The 21,019-nt window shown below is 36.3% G+C and overlaps 1 protein-coding gene across 1 annotated transcript in view; it reads left to right on the top strand.

The window, feature by feature from the left end:
* The window catches only part of Faf2 (Fas-associated factor 2), a 135,843-nt gene that overhangs the window by 40,558 nt on the left and 74,266 nt on the right, over positions 1–21,019 (top strand). Inside the window, exons 4-5 of the mRNA XM_090389313.1 lie at positions 6,473–6,591; positions 13,770–13,799. Coding sequence (XP_090245439.1) covers positions 6,473–6,591; positions 13,770–13,799 — 149 coding nt within the window. The remainder of the gene's footprint in view (positions 1–6,472; positions 6,592–13,769; positions 13,800–21,019) is intronic.

Genomic DNA, 21,019 nt, shown 5'->3' with positions numbered 1-21,019 from the left:
TAAGTTTAAGGCTCAGCTGGACAGGTATTTGGAACGAACAGAGGGGTGAAGTGGAAGTGGGGTTTTTTTTTTTTTTTTTTTTGGCTGATGCTGCATAAGCTTGCTTTCTTGCATCAAATGCCTCTACTAATGCTAATGCTAATGTCCAACATCGGTAGTTCACTGGTCACTATTTTGCAGGAGGAATGGACTATATCTAGTGCTGTCTATTCATTGGTGGAAGCCTAGTGGAGGGGGTGACATGCTATTGAAGTGAGTGACAGATTTCAAACAGCAGCAGTGTAATTTTTTTAATTGTAGAAACTTTGGCATGTTATGCAAACTTCTCACTGTGAGGAGTCTTTCATCTGTAAAGATTGAGGCAAAGTACCTGTTCAGTTCATTAGCAGAATCAATTGGTTTTTTATGACTTTCTTGATCCGATCTGATGTATTATTTTCTTGAAAAATTCCTTTTTTCTTGTGCTCTTTGTTCTTAGCACTGATTTTTCATAATTGGCCTTCATTATTAGTATGATGGGGTATAAAGAAAATCCTTGGGGAGATTTTGGCATTGACAAGGAAAACAAGTATAGAAGGTGGAATGTATTGTAGCATTTAGTTAATAATTTATGAGCTTGGCAGGGATACCTAAAGTAATCAAAATTGATAAATGAAATTACAGCAAAAGGGAAGGATATTTTAGAAGTATAGAGGAAATACTTGGATTTGGTTAAAAAAAAAAAAAATAGCTGAAGACATCACTGAAGAAGTGAAAAGATTGCAAGGGGTAAATTTGGGTAGAGATCATGAGAAAAAAAATCAAGTATGGAAAGGCAGCAGGTGTAGTTGGAATTAGACCTGAAATTCTGAAGCTAGAAACAAAAAAATAACATCACCATGGGTGCATCACATTATCCAGAGGTCATTTTCAAAAAAAACAAGTTCCAGAAAGTTGGAGCAGGGTTTTAATTGTACCAATATAGGAAAAAAAGGGGGGGAAAATCTAAAAGTGGAAATTCCAGAAGGATTTCACTGTACAGTGTACACTGTAGAATTGTGGAAAGTAGAATTTTTGGGAAGAGGGCTAGAATCATTTCTGAATGTAAACTTGGGAAGTACAGTTGGCTTTTATGCCAAACTGGAGATGCCAGGATCAAGTATTCACACTATTTCATATTATAGTAAAGTCACACAACATAAAAAAAACATTTAGGATTTGTTGATCTTGAAAAAAGGATATGTAAAGTAGATAAATCTTCCCTTTGAAATAAAAAAAAAAAAAAAAAAAAAAAAAAGCATCAAGGATGTTCATTTAAGGGGGATAAAAGTTTTATGTAAATATGGCAAATGTGCAGCGAGGATCGAAGGAAGCATTGAAAAATAGGTTAAGGTTAATCTTAGAGTGAGGTAGGACTGTGTTTTATTACCACTTCTTTTTATAATGTTCATAGATGATTTAATAAAACAATCAAAATCACTGACAAAGCTTACTGTCTGAGATGTATAACTTGTATCATTATTATGTGTAAGTGATATTGTGTTGTTAAATGTAGCCTGCAAGCTCAAGTTGTGAATAAAATAAAGGTTGTAGCCAATTTGGAATGACAATTAGCTACACAAAAAAGTTTTGAGAATTAGTAGAGACAGGAAAATTTTAGATTGTAGACTATTTAAACCAAAAATTTGAACAAGTTAGTAATTTTGTATACAGTTTTTTTTTTTATGAATGTTAGTATTAGCTATATAGTGGACATCCCAGGCATTGCTGTCTTAAATAAAAAATAATAATAAAATAGACCCTTCCTGATGTGTTCCTAATCTTGTTTAGGTGCCAGTCTAGCTGATCTCTTGAGTCAACAGTCTATAGCACTCTTCCAATGTAATTTTAATTTATGACCTCCTACAGGTCAGAAATTCAAATTACAGGGAAGAATGCTGTTATGTGGAAAGAACTTCTTAATAACCATTGCATACCTGTTCAGTTTATTAGCAGCATTAACTGAGTTATTTATGAATTTCTTGATCCAATCTAATTTACTCTTTTCTTTGAAAAATTCCTTTTCCCTTGTTAACCTTTTCTGTAGTACCAGTGCAGACCACTTTATAGCTGTTGCAGGTGTTGTTACTTTTCATCAATCTAATTCTCCCATTCCATCTTTTTCAATTTGTTAGTTCCTTATTCATCCATTTGACTTCCTCCTATACTATATAATGTCATATATTAATGATATTGCAACACAATTTGAATCATCCATATCAAATGAATTATTAACTTGTGTCTGTTTTGAAATGCAGAAAATCAAATCTCTGTACCAACAGGCTTTTAGTGCAGGTTTCCAGAAAAAAAGCAAGGCTATTTTTTTGAGAAAGTTGAAGAAATTTATTTGAAAAAATTTTTGACTTGTATGTGTATATATGGTAAACCCTTGATTTAATGGACGAAAAAAATTTGATAAGCAGTATAGTGTATTTTGAGTGCTCTTGAGATAGGGAAAACTAGAAACTCGTGAGCCATGGCAGCCAACAGCAAGCATACCAGCATGTTTATGGATATGCTCATTATCATGTTATGTGCTCATTGTATCATGTTTCTTTATTATAACTTCTCTTTTATGAAGGTATGATTGTGGCCCTAAGAAAACTGGTGAAAAGAGAAAAGTGTTCATCTGAGTGTTGGAATGACGTTGTTTCTTTATTATAACTTCTCTTTTATGAAGGTATGATTGTGGCCCTAAGAAAACTGGTGAAAAGAGAAAAGTGTTCATCTGAGTGTTGGGCAGAAATTAGAGTTAAAAATTTAGAATGGTGGCTGTTTCCCATGTCTGGGGGGGGGGAATCCATCCTGTCAGATATTGTAAAGGCAAGGCTAAGCTTAAAGAGTTTTTAGGGTTTGAAAATTCACTAGCATCTCAACTTCTTTGCTCTGAATAAAGTTTATCCAGATATCACTATGTGGCAGTGGTGCCCCAGGATATTTTAAATTTTGCACTGTGGTGCCCCAGGATATTTTAAATTTTTGAGGGAAACAGGGATGCTCGACATCTGTCAGACACTGTGCGAACTACTAGCTCTAAGTAGTTCACAGTTTCAACATTACTTGTAATGCTGTCTTGTCAAATCACATTAACATTCAGCCAACATCAAGAAAATCATATTTCGTCTTTAAGCAAAACAACAATTAGTTCTTTGTTGGGTATCTTTTGGTGAATGAATTCAATCACCTTGGAATGTTAGAAATTCACACTTTCAACATTACTTATTAAGTTGTTTGGACCTATGAGGGCGGTTCAATAAAGAATCGCCCTGACCTAGCTGCAGAGGTGCTAGCCTGTTGATTCTTGGTACAGGTTTTAGTCCTTCTACATAGTCACCGTGCAGATTTACACATCTTTCCCATCGATGGATGAGGCTGCGGATACCATTTTTGTAGAAGTGGTGAGGTTGGTCTTTGAACCATGACTCTGTTGCAGAAATGAGTGTCTCGTTGTCAGGGAAGTGGGTCCCCCGAAGAAATGATTTGAGGGAAGGAAACAAGAAGAAGTCCGATGGTGCAAGATCGGGTGAGTAGGCTGGATGGGGCAGTATTTCATATCCACAAGTGGCCGCTTGTGTTGTTGCAATTTCAGAAGTGTGAACTGGGGCATTGTCTTGAAGCATTCTCGCACCTTTGGACAGCATGCCATGCCTACATGTTTTGATTTTCTCATGTAATTTTGTGAGTAAGTTGGCATAATAGGCACCTGTAATTTTTCTACCTTTTGACATGTAATCAGTCATTATTGCACCTTTCTCATCCCAAAACACTGTCAGCAAGAATGATGTCATCATTCCATGGACTGCTTTTTATTTTCAGGGTCGAAATGGTGTATCCAACTTTCATCCTGATTGATTAGCTGAGAGGAAAAAGTCTTCCTCATTTTTTTGGCACAGGGCTAACAACTCTTGTGATTTCTGTTGTCGATCAGCCTTCTGGAAACCAGTCAATAATCGGGGAATCCATCTTGCACTCAATTTCCGTAAATGGAATTAGTCATGAAGGACTGTTTCAACAGAGTCCACACTAATCTTCACCTCCTGGGACAATTCATACACAGATATCCGGTGATCTTCCATGATTAACGACGCCACTTTTCTGATCGCGCTGTCATCAGTGGCTGAATGGGGATGACCTGGAATGGGCTCAATTCTACTGATGTCTGACCACACCTAAACTGTCTATTCCAGTGCCATAGGATGGGACTTCATCCTTATATACAGCAGTCATCTCCTTGTGGATTTCTTTAGGAGATTTCCCCTTCAAGAACAGATACCGGATTACAGCTCTGGCTTCAACTTTGTCCATGATGCTACTTCGCCACGCGTTCAGCTCTGTAAGAGAAAAAAAAAAATTAAGACATGGGGCTGAAATTTTACACCTTTAGTACAGAGATATGTATGATGCTACACACAAAATATCACGACTCTGCAATATGTGGAAGTAAGTGAGGGTGATTGACAGCATCACTCCTGACTTACTAAGCTGTGTGTGGGAAGAATTCCTTTTCCGAGTTGATGTCTGCCAGATCACTAAAGGCTCACATATTGAACATTTATGAGGTATGTAAAAAAACTTCATTACTATACTTGCATTCTGGAAATATTTCTTTCTTCCTATGTCTGCTCATGTGTGTACAGGAATTATTTGAAACCCCGGACTTCATTTTGAATAACCCTGTATATATATATATATATATATATATATATATATACATATACACACACTAGAATCACTGTTAGGTATTTCTTTTGGCCTAGGAGCACCGTGAAAAAATTACTGAGACAATAGGGGTGCTGTGAACTGAGAAAGTTTGGGAATCTTTGCTATATGGTCATAGTTATACACAGTGTAACTATGCACTGTGTATCAAGCAGTAAAATCAAAGTAAATAAAACTTTGTTTTTTATTGTTTAACTTTATTTCAGTGATTCTAGTGTGTGTATATGTGTGTGTGTGTATATATACAGGGTTATTATCCTGTACACGCATGAGCAGACATAGGAAGAAAGAAATATTTCCAGAATGCAAGTATAGTAATGAAGTTTTTTTACATACCTCATAAATGTTCAATATGAGAGCCTTTAGTGATCCGGCAGACATCAACTCGGAAAAGTAATTCTTCCCACACACGGCTTAGTAAGTCAGGAGTGATGCTGTCAATGGTTTTGGTGATCCGATCTTTCGGGTTCTGGTATAGTCACAGGTAAGGGAGGCACAAAAACATTATCCTTTACGAAACCCCACAAAAAAAGAAGAAATCGCAGTAAAAGCTTTCTCATTACATTCCGAAGCCATGTCGCAACAGAGCAGAACTGGCATCACAGGCAAACGAACGACTGCATGGCGGTATGCGTCCAACGCCATCTGGTGGTTAGCCATGCAGCATGCCGAACATTGAGTGTGGAAATGAAACTTGAGATATTATGCGTTCTTTCAAGATGGCTACAAATGATTGACACATGCGCTTTCCCAAAAAAAAATTATGAAACCCTGGACTTCATTTTGAATAACCTTGTATGTGTGTGTGTGTGTGTGTGTGTGTGTGTGCACGCGCACACACACACACTCTTTCTTTCTCTCTCTAATATATATAATAAGGAATTAAGGGCAATCGGGAATTTGTGGTGCTACAATACCAACCAGCGTGTACTGTAGCACCAGAAAATGCTGTGTAATTTTTGTGCCTATAGAGGGCTTACTGTATTGTTTATGTAGATTTATCTTTTAATTTTATGGTTTGTTTTTTATACATGCATTAGTTAATCATTTTTAGCTTTTCTATGCATTTTAATATTTCTTTTTCAGAGCTGTTTTCCTAATGAAAATAAGCGAATAAAATTTCTGTTTATTCTCGTGATGGCTGAGGCCAGATTAGTTTACATATTCGTTGTGACTGTATATACATAGGGAATTAAGGGTAACCAGGATTTTCTGGTGCTACAGTACCAGTGGGCTGTGCAATTTTCAAATCAGCATATGGGCTAAAATTCACAAACTCCTTATTTTTTTCTGCATTAAACTAAAGACAGTATAATCTCTACATGAGTCTGGTGTGTTGTTGCATAGTTTAGAATTTTAGACAAGCTCTTTAGTGTCATTTCAAGTTTTTGAAAGTTCCTTGATTACTTGTAAATTGCTGTTATGTGCACAGAATAACTGTTCAACAACCATTGTTTCACAGTGTGATTAATAGATGCATCCACTGACTAGCAAATATTTTTATATATAATTAAACTGGAGAAATAATAATAATACCCAATTATCTTTCATAAAAGTATTTTGATAATATATAATTTAGGCATTTGTGTTTGCCTTCAATGTAATTATTTAATTGTGGAAATTTGCTTTGCCATGTTATACAAAACATTTCAGTTTTATATGTATTTGTATAATATTTTTAAATTTTTTGAAATTTTAAGTATTTTTAAAAAGTTTTACTTTTTTTTATATACAGAATATACTATGCAGTTCGTTCCTGGCAGCCACAAGGAATTCTAGGATGGGGATATTTTTTAATCTCATTTCCGTTTGCCTTTCTGTATAGCTCCTTTTTAGGTCTTCTCAGGTTCACATGTAAGTGTTTATATGTTGAAATAAAAAAGAAAATCTTGTGATCATGTTTCTTTCAGAATATTAAAAGTTAATATATTTTTAATTAACATCCAACTGTTTTTCATAGTTACATCATCTCACATATAGAGATTATTTGTGCATTATTACTAATAATACAATCAATGAAATGCATAAACCTTTCTTTTGATTTTGATATGATCTGGAAAAAAATGTTTTAATGATAGCTCATATTTCAAACATGGATTTAAGTTCATTCCTGTCTAATCCTGCAATAAGTATACCAAAGAAGTCGGGCAAGCAGCTGTGCTCTTGCATTATGTGCAACACTCATTTTTGTATAAAAGGCAAGAAATAGTTTATCGCATACTTTATAATTCTATTCTTTGTTCTGACACTACAGTGTATATATGATGTATATTGATTCATATTGATTCAGATATATATTGATTCAGAAACACTAGTATACATCTTGTGAGTCTGGGTTGCACAGCAACACTTTAGAAGCTGGTATAGGCCCTGAATCAGAATTTTTCTTTCTGTGCAACAAAACCTACCAATGCATCTACCTTCTTCAATAGATAGCAATACAGCTGGCCTTTGAAGTTCTGCAAGCCATTTAGCATTAGCATTAGTAGGAGGCATACGATGCAAGAAAGCAAGCTTATGTGCAGCATAGCCAAAAAAAAAAAAAAAACCCTCCCATTTCACCCCTCCATTCGTTCCAAATGCCTGTCAAGCTCAGCCTTAAATTTATTTAGGCTATCAACTTCCACAACAAAAGATGGAAGTCTGTTCCACCAATCAACCACCAGTGGGCCAAAGGCAAATTTCCGCACGTCTATCCTACAACTGTCTTTCCTCAGTTTGATTGAATCTATGCCCCCTCGGGTTTTTAATTTGAGCAAGAGGAAGAATCCCATCAGCATTCAGCTTGCTCAACCCATTCAAGGCCTTGATCACCTCACAGGTGCCTACTCTCCAGGTACTGCAATTTGCAGAACTTAGCATTTCTTGGTAAGAGCACCCCTTTGTTTCCCTCACCAATCTTGTTGCCCTTCTTTGTACTCCTAGCAACTCTACATCCTTCCTAAAATAAGGCCTCCAGACAGTACTCTAGGTGTGGCCTCACCTTTGCCTTGTATAACAGGATAATCACCGCCCCTGCTAGCAAAATTCCTATATATCATTGAAAAGACTCCATGACCTGCCTGGCATTGTAGCAACTTACCCTTAATGCCATACCTCTCCAATTTGTACAGCAATCTTCTGTGTGAAACAGTATCAAAAGCTTTCCTGAAATCCAAGTATATGATATCAAAATTATTTTTGACATACAGTTCCTTTGTGACCACATCATAGTATACGATCAAATTGGTCAGACAAGACTTCCCTTTAACAAACCCATGCTGTCTTAACTATTACTGCAGTCTTGTCTAGATGATCCTGCAATGCTTCTTTAACCAGTGATTCCATTATTTTCTCCAGAACACAAGTTAAACTAACAGGTCTATAGTTACTTGTGTCACCTTTTGAACCCCCTTTGTGAATTGATGATACATTTGCACACTTCCAGTCCATGGGGACCTCCCCTGAGTCCAAGGAAGCTCTCATAATTATGGCTAAGGGTTTGCTTACTTCCTTTGCTGCCTCTTTAATATAACTGGATAGATCCCATCCACCCCCCAGGTGCCTTCCTTATGTTTAACTTCAACAATTTCTCCTCTACTTTGCTCTCAGTTATTACAAAATCGCTTAGCTCCCTGTTAGCGTTTTATAAACTTCTGGCACTCCCCTCATTGAATGACTCCTCACGTGTGAATGTAGATGCAAAATACTCATTCAGTTTATCAGCTACCTGAGCATGATCATCAATAGTCACCCCATCCGTGTTAAGTGGTCCAATCTGATTCATCCCTTTCCTTCTAGAGTTTACATAAGTAAAGAACTCTTTGCTGTTTTTCTTTGCATCCTTTGCCAAAGATTTCTCATAATCTGCCTTCGCCTGCCTAACCTCCTTTGTGACTCGATTACAGACAAGCTTATATCTGCCATGGGCTTCTGTGTCACGTGATAATTTATATACATCCCATACATTTTTCGTCTCTGCCACGAGTCTCATTAGTTCATCTGACATCCATTTAGGCCTAAACCTTGAACGGTATTTCTTAGTTGGTATGAAAAGTTTAGTAGCTTCCACGATTAATTTCTTGATGCTTCCCACTTAGAATTTGCTGTTGGTGACATCATCAGTTTGTCCCACTGTACAGAATTTAAAAACTGTTTGAGACCACTGTAGTCACCTTTACGAAAGCAAAAACCCTTCCCTTTAGCCTTGATGTTAGTTACATCTTTAAGTAATTCCCATATCAGTACATTGTGATCACTGTCACTCAATGGTTCCTTCGTCTGCAGTCTTAATGCATGAATAATCCTGCTGATAATCAGATCAAGAGTATTACTCCCTCTGGTTGCCTCTCGAACATGGCGCTGTAGAAAAGTCATCCAATAAATCCAAAAAAGTCTTGCTTGTGTGCGAGTGATCAACCGAAAAGTTTCAGTCAATATATAGAAACCATTATAGGACATTCTGATTTACTGGCCCACTGTACTCTATTTCTCTGAACAATTGCTCATTACACTTATATTCATTAGGTCTATAACACACACCTACTCTTAATTTTCCTTTCCCAGTGCTTATGTCACACCAGATTCAACATTGCATTGTCCACTAACATCAATTGGATGCACTTCCTTAGATTTTATGTGTTTCTTAACTAACAGCATAACCCCTCCTCCCTTCCTCTCCTGTCTATCCCTGGTCTTGGCGCATTATAGCCTTAGTTGCTAATGTGCCAATAAAATCCAAACCAAACCAAACCTGTCTATCCTTTCTGAACACATTGTTCCCCAAATTTCAATTCTGCATTGCTTATATTTGTGTGACACTGATATCCCAACAATATCTGCCTTTGATGTCTTGGCCAGCACTTCAAACTCATCAAATTTATTGACTATATTCCTAGCATTGGTGTACATGCAAGTATACATGCACCTGTTTCTACTCTTCGTTACCCTAACCCAGCCCATATATTTACTTGTTCCACTATGACTCCCAGCAGTCCTGGAAATATCCATTCCTTGCTTTCCAGGCTGCTGCTCATTCTAATTGAAGCAGCACTCACTTTTGCAAGAATCACTTTTGCCTCTGCCTGCGGCCACTGTTAACCTTTTAGTCTGTGAATTCCCCCAGACTAGCAGTTTACGACCCACCTAACACTACCTCGATAGCATCAGCAAATATTCTGCACCTTTTCTTAATCTGGCTTCTACCATGTACAAACTTGGAAAGGTCAATAATAAAGGTTCGACAGTTTTATACATTTTGGAGTAGTTTTCAGTAATATTTTTACTTGTCCAGAATCCCCCGAAACTTTCTTTTGAGTGCAGTGATTTAGCTTCTAGGTCCATCTTCATTTGAATAATTTCTTCTTGCAAATCCAGATCTAAATCATCCCTATCACCTCCTGCATGAAATGGAGACATAATCCATTCTGGAACTTTCATATCTTCGAGATCCTTGAATCTACTTTTAAAATCCTCTTTTAAGCATTCGAGGTGAGCTACATAAATAAAAATATTGGCATCTGAAAAATTTCCTTCGGCTTGTTCTAAAGATGATATATTTGGAAAGAAGTGAAAATTTCTATGATCCAGTGAAGTTTTGAAGAGCATTAACTTTTCTTGAAATCTCAAAATAATTGTACGACTCTGTATAATTGTAATGTCTTTGCCTTGCAGTTTTTTTTGTGCTTCATTGAATTTTGAAAATATATCAGCAAGATAAAAGAGGTGGTTTTTACACAGACTAAATTTATCAGCAAATGATTGATCGTGTTTGGACAGAAACTCCACCACTGAGTTATAAAGTTCTACAAGCTTTTGTAAACAGTTACCTTTTGACAACCATCTTACTTCTGTATGGAGGAGCAATTGGTTGAAATTTTCGTCATTTTTTTCACATAGTGCTCGGACAGAAATTCCACCACTGAGTTATCAAGTTCTACAAGCCTTTGCAAACAATTACCTTTTGACAACCATCTTACTTCTGTATGAAAGAGCAATTGATTGAAATTTTTTTCATATAGCATAGCAAACAGTCGGTTGTTAAGAGCATTTGCTTTTATTTTATTTATTACCTTAATATAAATTTGCAAAGCAGCTTGCAATTCTTCACTTATGTTTTTTGCAACAAGGTGTTGTCTGTGTAAAACACAATGTACTGTTTGTATTTTAGGATTTTCTTTTTTAGCTTTAGCTAAAAATCCTCTGTACTTACCAACCATAGGTGGAGCCTCATCTGTTGCAATTGCAGTTATATTACTAAAGGGAATTTTGTACTTTTCAAAATACTCTTGCACACATCTAAAAATTATTTCACCTTTGGAATCAGTTTTTAAAGATTTGGCAAAAAGGAATTCATCAGTTACTGCTTTTTTACTCGTACTGTGATACCGTACAAATGACATTAAAATATTTATACTTTCAAATGTTGACTCGTCTAATTGCATAGCAAACATAACCTCTTTCAGCTCTGAATTTACTGTATCACTTAGTAGTAATACAGTGCAATCCTCCATTGCACTGTATTACTACTAAGTGGAATACTCCTTAAAACTGGATTAGCATCCTTTTTTCATAACTGACTCTGTTGCTATTTTTATAGAGGGTAGAATTATTTCTTCACCAAGAGTATGTGGCTTTCCTTTCTTTGCAATTAGAAGATACGATGCTTGAAGTCCACCACTGGCTGCCAGTACTGTAGATGATTTTATAAAGGGCTTAAGCATTGTACGATTTAAAATTTTTTCCTTCTTTGTCTTGAAATATTCAAGGTCTTTGTAGCTTTCATCATCATGCTGTTTTTTTAAATGTTCTTTCATTTTTGAAGGTTTCATGCGTCATTACTAAACATTTTCTCACATAAATGTGACATATTGGTTTTGTTTCATTACTGGGAGAAGGCACAAACCGGAAATTTAAATATTCTACAGAATATTGACGACACTTCTTTTTTGCTTCAGACATGATCATTAGGAGTTTTCTGTAAGAAATTATTTCAACACAACTTGAACTCTTACTAAAATAATTTTGATAAGAAACTATTAATACAAAATGAATAGTCCACTCCTAAACACTGCAGAACGAAAATTTCTACTGACACTAGAAATAGCACTGAAGTTTGATGACAGCAATGGTGGTAAAACGAAAACTGAGCACGACCACTAGAACGAAAATCTGCTTGGACACTAACTAAAACAATTTATTTGTTTGCAAGGGCACACAGTGATTATCACTTCACGTCGTGTCACTCAGAGAAAGGAGACCCCCCCCCCCAGTGCCATTTGACCGTAAACACACTGTTCAGTGTAAACTGCGAAGTTGGTCGTAGGAGACACATTACTACCACTCTACGTTATATATGCATTGTTCTCTTTGGGGAACGTTGAAGCGAAATGAATTGCCACACTTCGTCCTCCTCTTCTTCAGATTTTGAAGAAGAATTAGAAAATGATTTTCTTATAGCTGAGAACAGAGGTGGATTAAGGATGAAATAGGCCCCCGGCCATATTTAATTTTGGGTCCCCTTTAGTATACCTTTAATTTTTTATCACTACTTCAGAAAATATTTACACTGAAAATGAGGCCCCTGGCCATGGCCGGTTTAGCCGTAGCGTTAATGCGGCCCTGGCCGAGAAAACAAAAGGGAGTAAGCAATGGATACACGACATAAACTGGAAGAGTACAGAAAAGGGCGAATTCCATCATTTACTGCAGGACTTAAAAGAAGATGAAAATCATTTTAAGATGTACTTACGGATGAATAAAGTCGAATTTAATTTCCATGACATACTAAGGCAAAATACGCAATTTCGAAATTCAGTCAGTGGTAAGGAAAAATTAGTTGTATGTTTAAGGAAAGTTGAAATACTGCAAGTTTAATTTGGAATAAGGATTTATTCAGTCACAATACAAAGCAAAATTTTTTTTAAAATTAGATTTAATACCGACCACTTTTCGAATCCCTGGTGTAGAGAGTATTTTGAATTGTATCAATAACCTCTTGTTTTTTGTGGAACTGGCAGTCTCTTTAACGTTTCATTTTTGGATAAAGAAAAAAATTGCAAAAAAAAAAAAAAAAAAAATGTTTGGTGAACTCTCATTAATGAGTAGTATGCCAATGTTACTATACTAAAACTTCCAGCCTTTTGCTTCCCACAGTTCTGGATGCTTTTGTTGAATTGTCTCTCACAATTGGTGTAACTCAGGTGTCACCTTCTTGAGGAATGACTGCAGTTCTAACATCACTTGTCCATTTAAACTGGCTTGCCAAAATTTTTTTGATGGTGAATGAAGTGATTTGCAAGTTGGTGATTCATGTTTTATTTGTGGATCGTTGAGAAAACATCAGATCTCAATGCTGGATGGACTCCAGTAATTATGAATTGTTACCATGTTATGAGATTATTGCAAGTTGTTGTATGCACATTGCAACCCGGCATATATTCAAATCACTTAATTCCACAACTGCTTCCGTGTGAAATGATTAAAGCTTCTGCTGCAAGTTTATCAGCATAAACACAATGGTTCTGAAAGTTCTGAATCAATTTTTTTTGGGCATATAAGCAGTTAAATTTCTTCCAGCACATCATTCTCTTCCTTCTTTGAATCTGTGATTTCATTCAGAGACAGCAGTATGAGGCAGAAAATTCTCTTCATTAACCTTGCACATCATTTCCAGTGTTTCAGAAGCAGATTTCTCTAAGCATTTACGGAATTTGATGTTTATGCTATGCTCCAAGTTTGGCATTTTTCATATTCATAACAAATTTCTGACAAAATAAATTCACTTCACGTGCACATGATGAAATACCGAATAATTACTAAACATCTCTGTATATGTAGATGCTGGTTGACACTTGCAGTTTGTCAACCAGCATCTACATATAGGTATAAATATACCTGTATGTATATAGATTTAGGGGGTGGGTATAAATATTTCAAATTTTTATATAACATATTTTAGAAATAAAATATTTCTATATATTCCATTTGAAATATTTGAACAAGTTTTAAAATTTTCTTCAGATTATAATATATATATTTTTTAAATTTTATAGTGAATCTTATTAGACCTGATCCTCGAAGATGTAAGTATATAAGTTCCCTTAAATATAAATTCAAAATATAATCGAATATATTATTGACCACTATCAGTTTTTTGAAGTGCCTGTTGTCATTTTGAAATAGTCTCCATATCATTTTACAAGTACACAGTAATGTTATTTATTCTCAGTAGATAGTATCTACTGAGAATAAGTAACAATAGTCTCTCTACCAGGAAGTGTTACTTATTTGAGGTATAATGACATAGGCAACTTGTGAAGGAATTTACAATATGAGATGTTATGTAATGATGCTACATCACAACTTCGGTTGGCTTACTGTGTATAGAAATGATGCTATTGCACTAACTTATATGACAATAGACTTCTCGAAGTTAATTCACAACCAGGTTGTCAGCTGTTATACTATTGGGCTTCCCAGCCACTCACCGATGAGGGGCCAAACAGCTCTGAAACAGCCGTCTGGGTGGTGGTACCTACTGAGAATAAGTAACAATAGTCTTACTTACTTATTTGAGGTATAATGAGATAGGCAATTAAACATTAAATTGTACCAGTGTGTTTGAATCATATAAGCATATCAGACTGAGGATGTTCATGATAACCCAAGAAGTGGGTGTCAATCAACCTATCAAAATGAAGACAAGAGTTGCAAAAGTTTGGGAAATTGTGGCAAAAGATCATCATTTGACACTCAGAATGGTGGCTGATGAGTTGGATATGAATAAGGAGATGATTAATCAAATTCTACATGATTTTTGGGGAAAAGGAAGGCCTGTGCAAAATTTGTGCTGCACAGCCACAGATGAACAGAAGCAGTGAAGGGTGTTGTTGTGTGAAGACTTCATCCGGACTTGTAAAGATAATCATAATATCCTCTGTATTGTCACTGGAGACGAGTGCTGGGTGTTTCGGTATGATCCAGAGATGAAGCGTCAGAGCATGCAGTGCACTTCAGAATTATCAGTAAGGCCCCAAATGTTTTGTTTACAGAAGTCCAGTATCAAGACTGTTGATAATGTTTTTTTAACAAATGGGGTGTAATTCATAAGGAATCTGTAACCAAAGGGGAAAGAATCAATGCTGCATTCTGTGTACAGGTGCTTCCAAGGCTATTGAAGCGCATCTCCCAGGTGAGGCTGCAATTCTGAGAGAAAGGCATATGATTCTTGTTGCATGATAGTGCTCCTGTCCATTCCACACATGAAGACATTTCTGACAAAACATGGCATTCTAGAGCTTAACCGTCCATCCCATTCTCCTGATCCAACACCAGTAGACCTCTTCCTCTTTTCCAATGAAAACTGCCCTCAAAGGAAAGAGATTTCAGGATGTTGAGGATATAAAGAAAATATAACTGCCAAACTGAACTTCATCTTTTTGTATTCCTTTGCTGGCTCTTTTCAGAAACTTCTAGAACAGTGTAATAAGTACATTCAATCAGGTGGTGATTACTTTGAATAAAATTAAAACCATTTTTGGTCTCCTTCACTCTGTGTTCTTTTATTTCCCCGGTCTGGGAAATTTATTGCTACAAATACTACTACAGATTACAGTGTTGATGTTTATCAAAAGTTCATGTCATCTATATTATATCAAGTAATTCAAAGATCTCTCTCTCTCTCTCTCTCTCTCTCTCTCTCTCTCTCTCTCTCTCTCTCTCTCTCTCTCTCTCTCTCTCTCTCTCTCTCCCCCCCCCCTGCAAACTTGTCCAAAAGAGGGATCCTAGCTCAACACACAATTTTGGCCTTGCTTTACCAAGGTCTGAGCTCCTATAAAGCTCTAATGAATGCTGTTCTAAGACCAAAAAGGAGAAAAGTCTCCTTCCTTTTGGCCCAGAGACAGGATTAGACAGTATGGTATATTGTTCTAGGTATCCTTGACAAGCACTTGTGTGCTCAGTTTTTGTTAAACTGCAGGTGAGCATTCCTCATGGGACTCTGTAGTTGGTGGAGAGTCTTTACTGAATATCTTGCTCTTTTCTTAATGGTAATTTAAGTCCAAATCCTTTTTCTGAGGCCCATTAAGGTTCCCTCATCAGATATGTACTATAGTACTATAGCAAAGAGACTCAGAACTGAGCATGCACCATCAGTGATGGTACTCTTCCTCATCATCTCTTCTGTTGGAGAAACTATCAGGAAAATGTCAACATTTTTTCACTTAGACAGAATCCCCCAGAATCTCTAACAAGATTGACAATACATTTATCCATCTGTTGATGGATAAATGTATTGTCTTTTTATAGTTTTTAAATAAAGGCTCTACAGTGATATTTTTTAATTTATTTTAATCAGCACTACCTATATCATTAATTTTCCATTTATTTTATTTTATTTTATTTTTTAAGTTTTTTGTCTTTTAGGGCTATCTTTTGCTTTACTAATCCGGATGACCTCCCCTCCCAGTTACTTCGGATTAGCAAGGGTTTACTGTATCTAGTTGCCAAACTTATTAGTGCTTTCCCGGCACACACCAATCTAATCAGCCTTTGGTCCCTCTCCAGCAATTTTTTTTTTTAAAAGACACACTCCAGCCTGAATTATTCCAAGTTTGGTTTTGCTATTGTCACATATAGAGGAATTCATGTCCACTTCCCTACTTGCAGAGGTCTGATAAATCATTGATAGGACACTATGCACAGTCCTGGCCACCTCTTTATACTGTATGTTAAATGTCATGTCTAATTGTAATATAAACTCCGTTTTCATCCTGAACTACCATTAACTCCTCTTGCCCTAGTCTATAAATGACTTAGGTTTCTGTTCCTCAGATGCAAGAATACATTTGGTAGGGGTTTAAATCTTAGTTACAATTTCTCAGACCACATCTGTAAGTGGCTCAAATCATTTTGAAGCAACTTAACCTAGAATCCGGTTATTTATCATCCTCGCAGCCTTCATACTGTCATTAAACTTCAACAGACTACTCCTACTCCCTTATAAGCATCATTAAGAAACATTAGAAACAAGAATGGGGGCCAGCACTGATCTGTGGGGGTCTCCACACATTAAACTAATCTACTCTGAAGAATGCCCATTTATGACTACCTTCTGTCTCTTCCTTCAACACACCTCTGATCTGTCTATAGATATTCCCTGTAATTCCAGCTCATAGTTTGTACAATAACCTCTTATGGTGGGCCATATCAAAAGCTTTACAGAAGTCTAAGTATATAATTATTGGGCCATTCCTTGCATTCAGCTATTTATCATCTTGTCAAAGCAATTAATTAGTCAAGAAAACATCCTCTTCTCAAACCTTTGATCCCTTTTGGATTCTATTTTTATCAAGCTGGTACTGTATCATGTCCTTAACCACAGACTCCATGATCTTCTGGCTGGCTGAAGTCACACATGTCTGTAGTTTGCTATTGCCTCTTTAGGTTTTCTTTTATTGATTGAGAAATTCTTCATTCTTCTCATTCCAAGGGGACCATCCCAGAGCCTCATGGTGATCTCATTAACATTACTAACAGTTTGATACACTCACATGCTGTCTTCATTTAGTATGACTGTATACTCTACCTTTGGAGCCTTCTCTAGCTTTTCTGATAGACATTTCTTTTTGATCATTGAATCCATTATTTCACAGCATGCTGACTCCTTTTCACTGTTTCCTCCTGGTTTAAAAAAAGTACTTTTAACTGTACTCTCTTCTTTCTTGTATTCATGTGCAAGTATAACTCTTTGTCCCTGCTCTTAGTTTCCTTTGTCAATGATTAATTGTACAGGGGATCCTTGTTATCCAAGGATAATTGGTTCCAGAAAATTCCACTTAAAATGGAAACCAATTTTCATAATGTTTATTATTTAAATAAAACTAAATGTAACTAGGCATAATATTTTAAGAGTTTAAGATTCTATATCTATATAATAGCAGTGTAGATATCCTGTAGACAACTCTTAAAGAAAAACTATGATAGTAGTGTGAAAAGCATAATTTCATCTGTTTCTTATATTGTGCTCATCCTTCACAATGAGTTGCCCATGTATTGCACTACCTTGAATAAGTAACCAAAGAGAAGACTATTGTTACTTATTCTCTGTGGGTGGGCAGGTACCCTGGTATTGCAAGTGAAGAGTTACTTATTCGATGTAGTGCAATACATGGGCAACTCGTTGTGAAGGATGAGTAGATATGGTGTTTTTACACCGATAGTATATAGTAATGTTTATTTTGTACTTGTACATAGTAAAAAATGGATGAAGGAACTGAAAAATGAGAAAATTATTTTATTAGACATTTTTTATTATAATATGTTACACAATGTAAGGTTAAGTTTTTCAGATAAAATTGTGTTGTGGCATTTAGTTATGTCTTTAACTTCGCGCTTAACATTTGTTGCACAATCATGAAGAAGATCGTTCTCACAAAAAATATTCAAGTGCTTGGTCAAGGGAAAAGGCTTTAATTCTTCAATTTTCAAATCCTCATAATTGCGGGGACTCAGATAATGAATACTCAGATACCGGGGAGCCCTGTATTTAGTTTTTGCCTGCCTTGCCCCATTAAAGAATTCGAGTTTGGAGACTTGAGTGGTTGAGTGGTCACATATAAACCTGTGTTTCCACATAGAGCACTGTATGTCGTGAATTGTCATGGAAAGGCTGTAGCCCACAAGTCTTTGATAGCAAAAACAAAATAATTTACATAGAGTACTGTGTAGTTTAATCTTATTAGAATTAAAAATGAATGCTTACCTACTGGCATGGTGCAAGGCACATGAAACTTTGGCTCAGTGTGAATCTGTCTTGTGGAGTGACAAGTCATGCCACATGCTGTTCCAGTCTGATGCATGTGTTTGGGTATGGAGTATACCTGGTGAGCACTTGCTACTTGTTTACTTGTTATTTGCTTACTATGTTACCAACTGGCATGGTTTCTAACATAGTAACATGGTTGGTTACTATGTTGTTCTGGACAGTTCCATGCACCTTACTTTGTGCAGTTTTATTGAAGTACCCTTTACACCTTCCAACAAGATAAAGCATCATGTCACAAAGCAAGGTTTGTGGACACATAATAACATTGGAACATTGCAACATTAAGTATAGAACCCCCAACCTCAAGCCAAATTAATGTCTTTGGATGAATTGTGATACAGGGTAAGGTTAGTGCAAGGTGTCTATCTTCCTTAGTAAAGCTTGTGACTGCTTTGGGATACAGAGCACAGTACCACTAGCTTTGTCAGAAATTACAAAAGCCTTTTATGATGCATTGAAGTAGTCATGACAGTCAAGTCGTGCTGACACACTATTAATTTCTTTAAATAAGTGCATCTTGTTCATTCTATGACTTTTGGTAGGATAGTGTGTATTCATCGTCAGTAATTTAGTCTTGTGACTAGTCTGTTCCTCTGATGAGCCATCTCTAACTCTCTCTCCTCTGCCGTTTGTTAAAGTTCTTCAAAATTTTGAAGTCCTGTTTCATCCAGTAATGTCCTAATGAAGGTATTTTTTGGTCTTCCCGTAGAGCGTTTCCCCTCCATGGCCTTCAAAAATAACCCACCATGTCAAATCATGTGTCCCACCTATTTGAGTCTGGTTGATCTTATTCTGTATTTTTCTTTGTTCTGGGACATGTCTTAAAACTTCCTCATTTTACTCTTTTTTTTTTTCAGTCCATTTAATTTTTTCTGCCTTGTGCCAGCACCACATCTCAAAGGCCTCAAGTCTCTTTTTTGTCTCTCCGTAAGAATCCACATCTTAGCTGTATATAGTGCCACTGACCAGATATATGTCATTATTATCTCCTTCCTAATTTCCTGAGACATCTTCTGTGTTATCAATGACAGTTTATTCTTGAAAGATTGTTTTGCCATTGCAGTTCTGATTTGAATCTCTGTTTGACATGAAATGTCCTTTGTAAAAACCTGCCCTAGATATCTAAAATGATCAGCCTGCTCTACTCTTTCTCCGTCGATCTCAATTCGGAAGGAAATTGCCCTTCTACCAATCATCATTGCCTTTGTTTTTTTCACGTTAATCCTCATTCCATACTTTAGTGCTTTCTTATTTAGTCTGATCATTTTTTGTAGCATAGCCAGGCAACCTGCTAGAATGGCCTGATCATCTGCAAAGTTAATAGTCTTTATGATCTTTTCTCCTATTTTAACACCCCTCTTACTCCCTTTTTAACTTTAGCTTTTTCCTTCAGTTCCCCTCTCACATTTATCATCGCATTTTGTCTTCTATATTAGTCAAAGAGCAGTCCAATAATCTTCTTGCATCCAATTTTCTCAAGCAGTGGGAACAATTCTCTCCAGATTACTCTATTGAATGCTTTCTCATAATCTACAAAACACACATAAAGGTTTCTTCCCTTGTTATACATTTTCTCTTCAAATACTCTCAAAGTTCCAACAGCATCTTGTCGAACTGCCTCTGTGAAAGCCGCACTGTGAATCATCCAGTTATTGTTCAATATGTCTCTCAAAACAAACTTTAATAACTTTCAGCAGAATATTGGCATGAGTAATTCAGCATGAGTAATAAGACACAGTTCTGTAGTCTTGGCATATTGTTGGTGTCATTTTTTTTTGGGTATAGGAATTATGAACAATGTGCAGAATTCCTCTGGCCACCTTTCTTCCCTGAACATTTTCTTTATCAGTTAAAATAGAGATTTCTTCATATTTTCTCCACTGTATTTTAAAAGCCCTGCAATTATGATGTCGATTCCTGGTGTTTTGTTATTGCTAAGAGGCTTTAGGGCTGCCTTGAATTCTTTAGATATTCCTTCCTCCATGTTGTCTTGTTCTTCTAAAGCCATATTCTTCCATGTATATGTGCTTGAGTTGTCATAGATTTCTTCCACATATCTCCTCCAGCTTTCGTTTTGTTTCTCGAGATTCAGTACCATCATTCCCTTTCTGTCCCTTATTGCTCTCATTTGAATTCTGCTGCACTTTCTCGTTAACACTTTGATTTTTCTGTGTGCCAAGTCCATCCATCCCTGTTGTTCAAGCATTTCAATCTCCTGGCAGTTCTCTGCTTACCACTGTTCTCTTGCCTTCCTACATTCTTTATCGATTTAATTCTTCAATCTTCTATAGTTCCTTTGAACCTCTTCATTATTTCATCTCATCTCCTCTCCTCCATTTTCTGCAGGATAGCATCAGTGATCCAAGGCTTCCTCCTAATTTTTTCACTCTTCCGCAGCACCTCTGATGCCACTTTACATGTCATCTCCTTGATTAATGACCAGTTTTGCTCTAAATCCTTTGTTGTCCTCTCAGAAAC

Source organism: Mastigoproctus giganteus, chromosome 14 (assembly GCF_048544385.1).
Source record: "Mastigoproctus giganteus isolate SK-2022 chromosome 14, ASM4854438v1, whole genome shotgun sequence".
Taxonomy (NCBI): domain Eukaryota; kingdom Metazoa; phylum Arthropoda; class Arachnida; order Uropygi; family Thelyphonidae; genus Mastigoproctus; species Mastigoproctus giganteus.
Note: the sequence above shows the minus strand (reverse complement) of the source record. Positions and strands in the feature narration are given on the sequence as shown.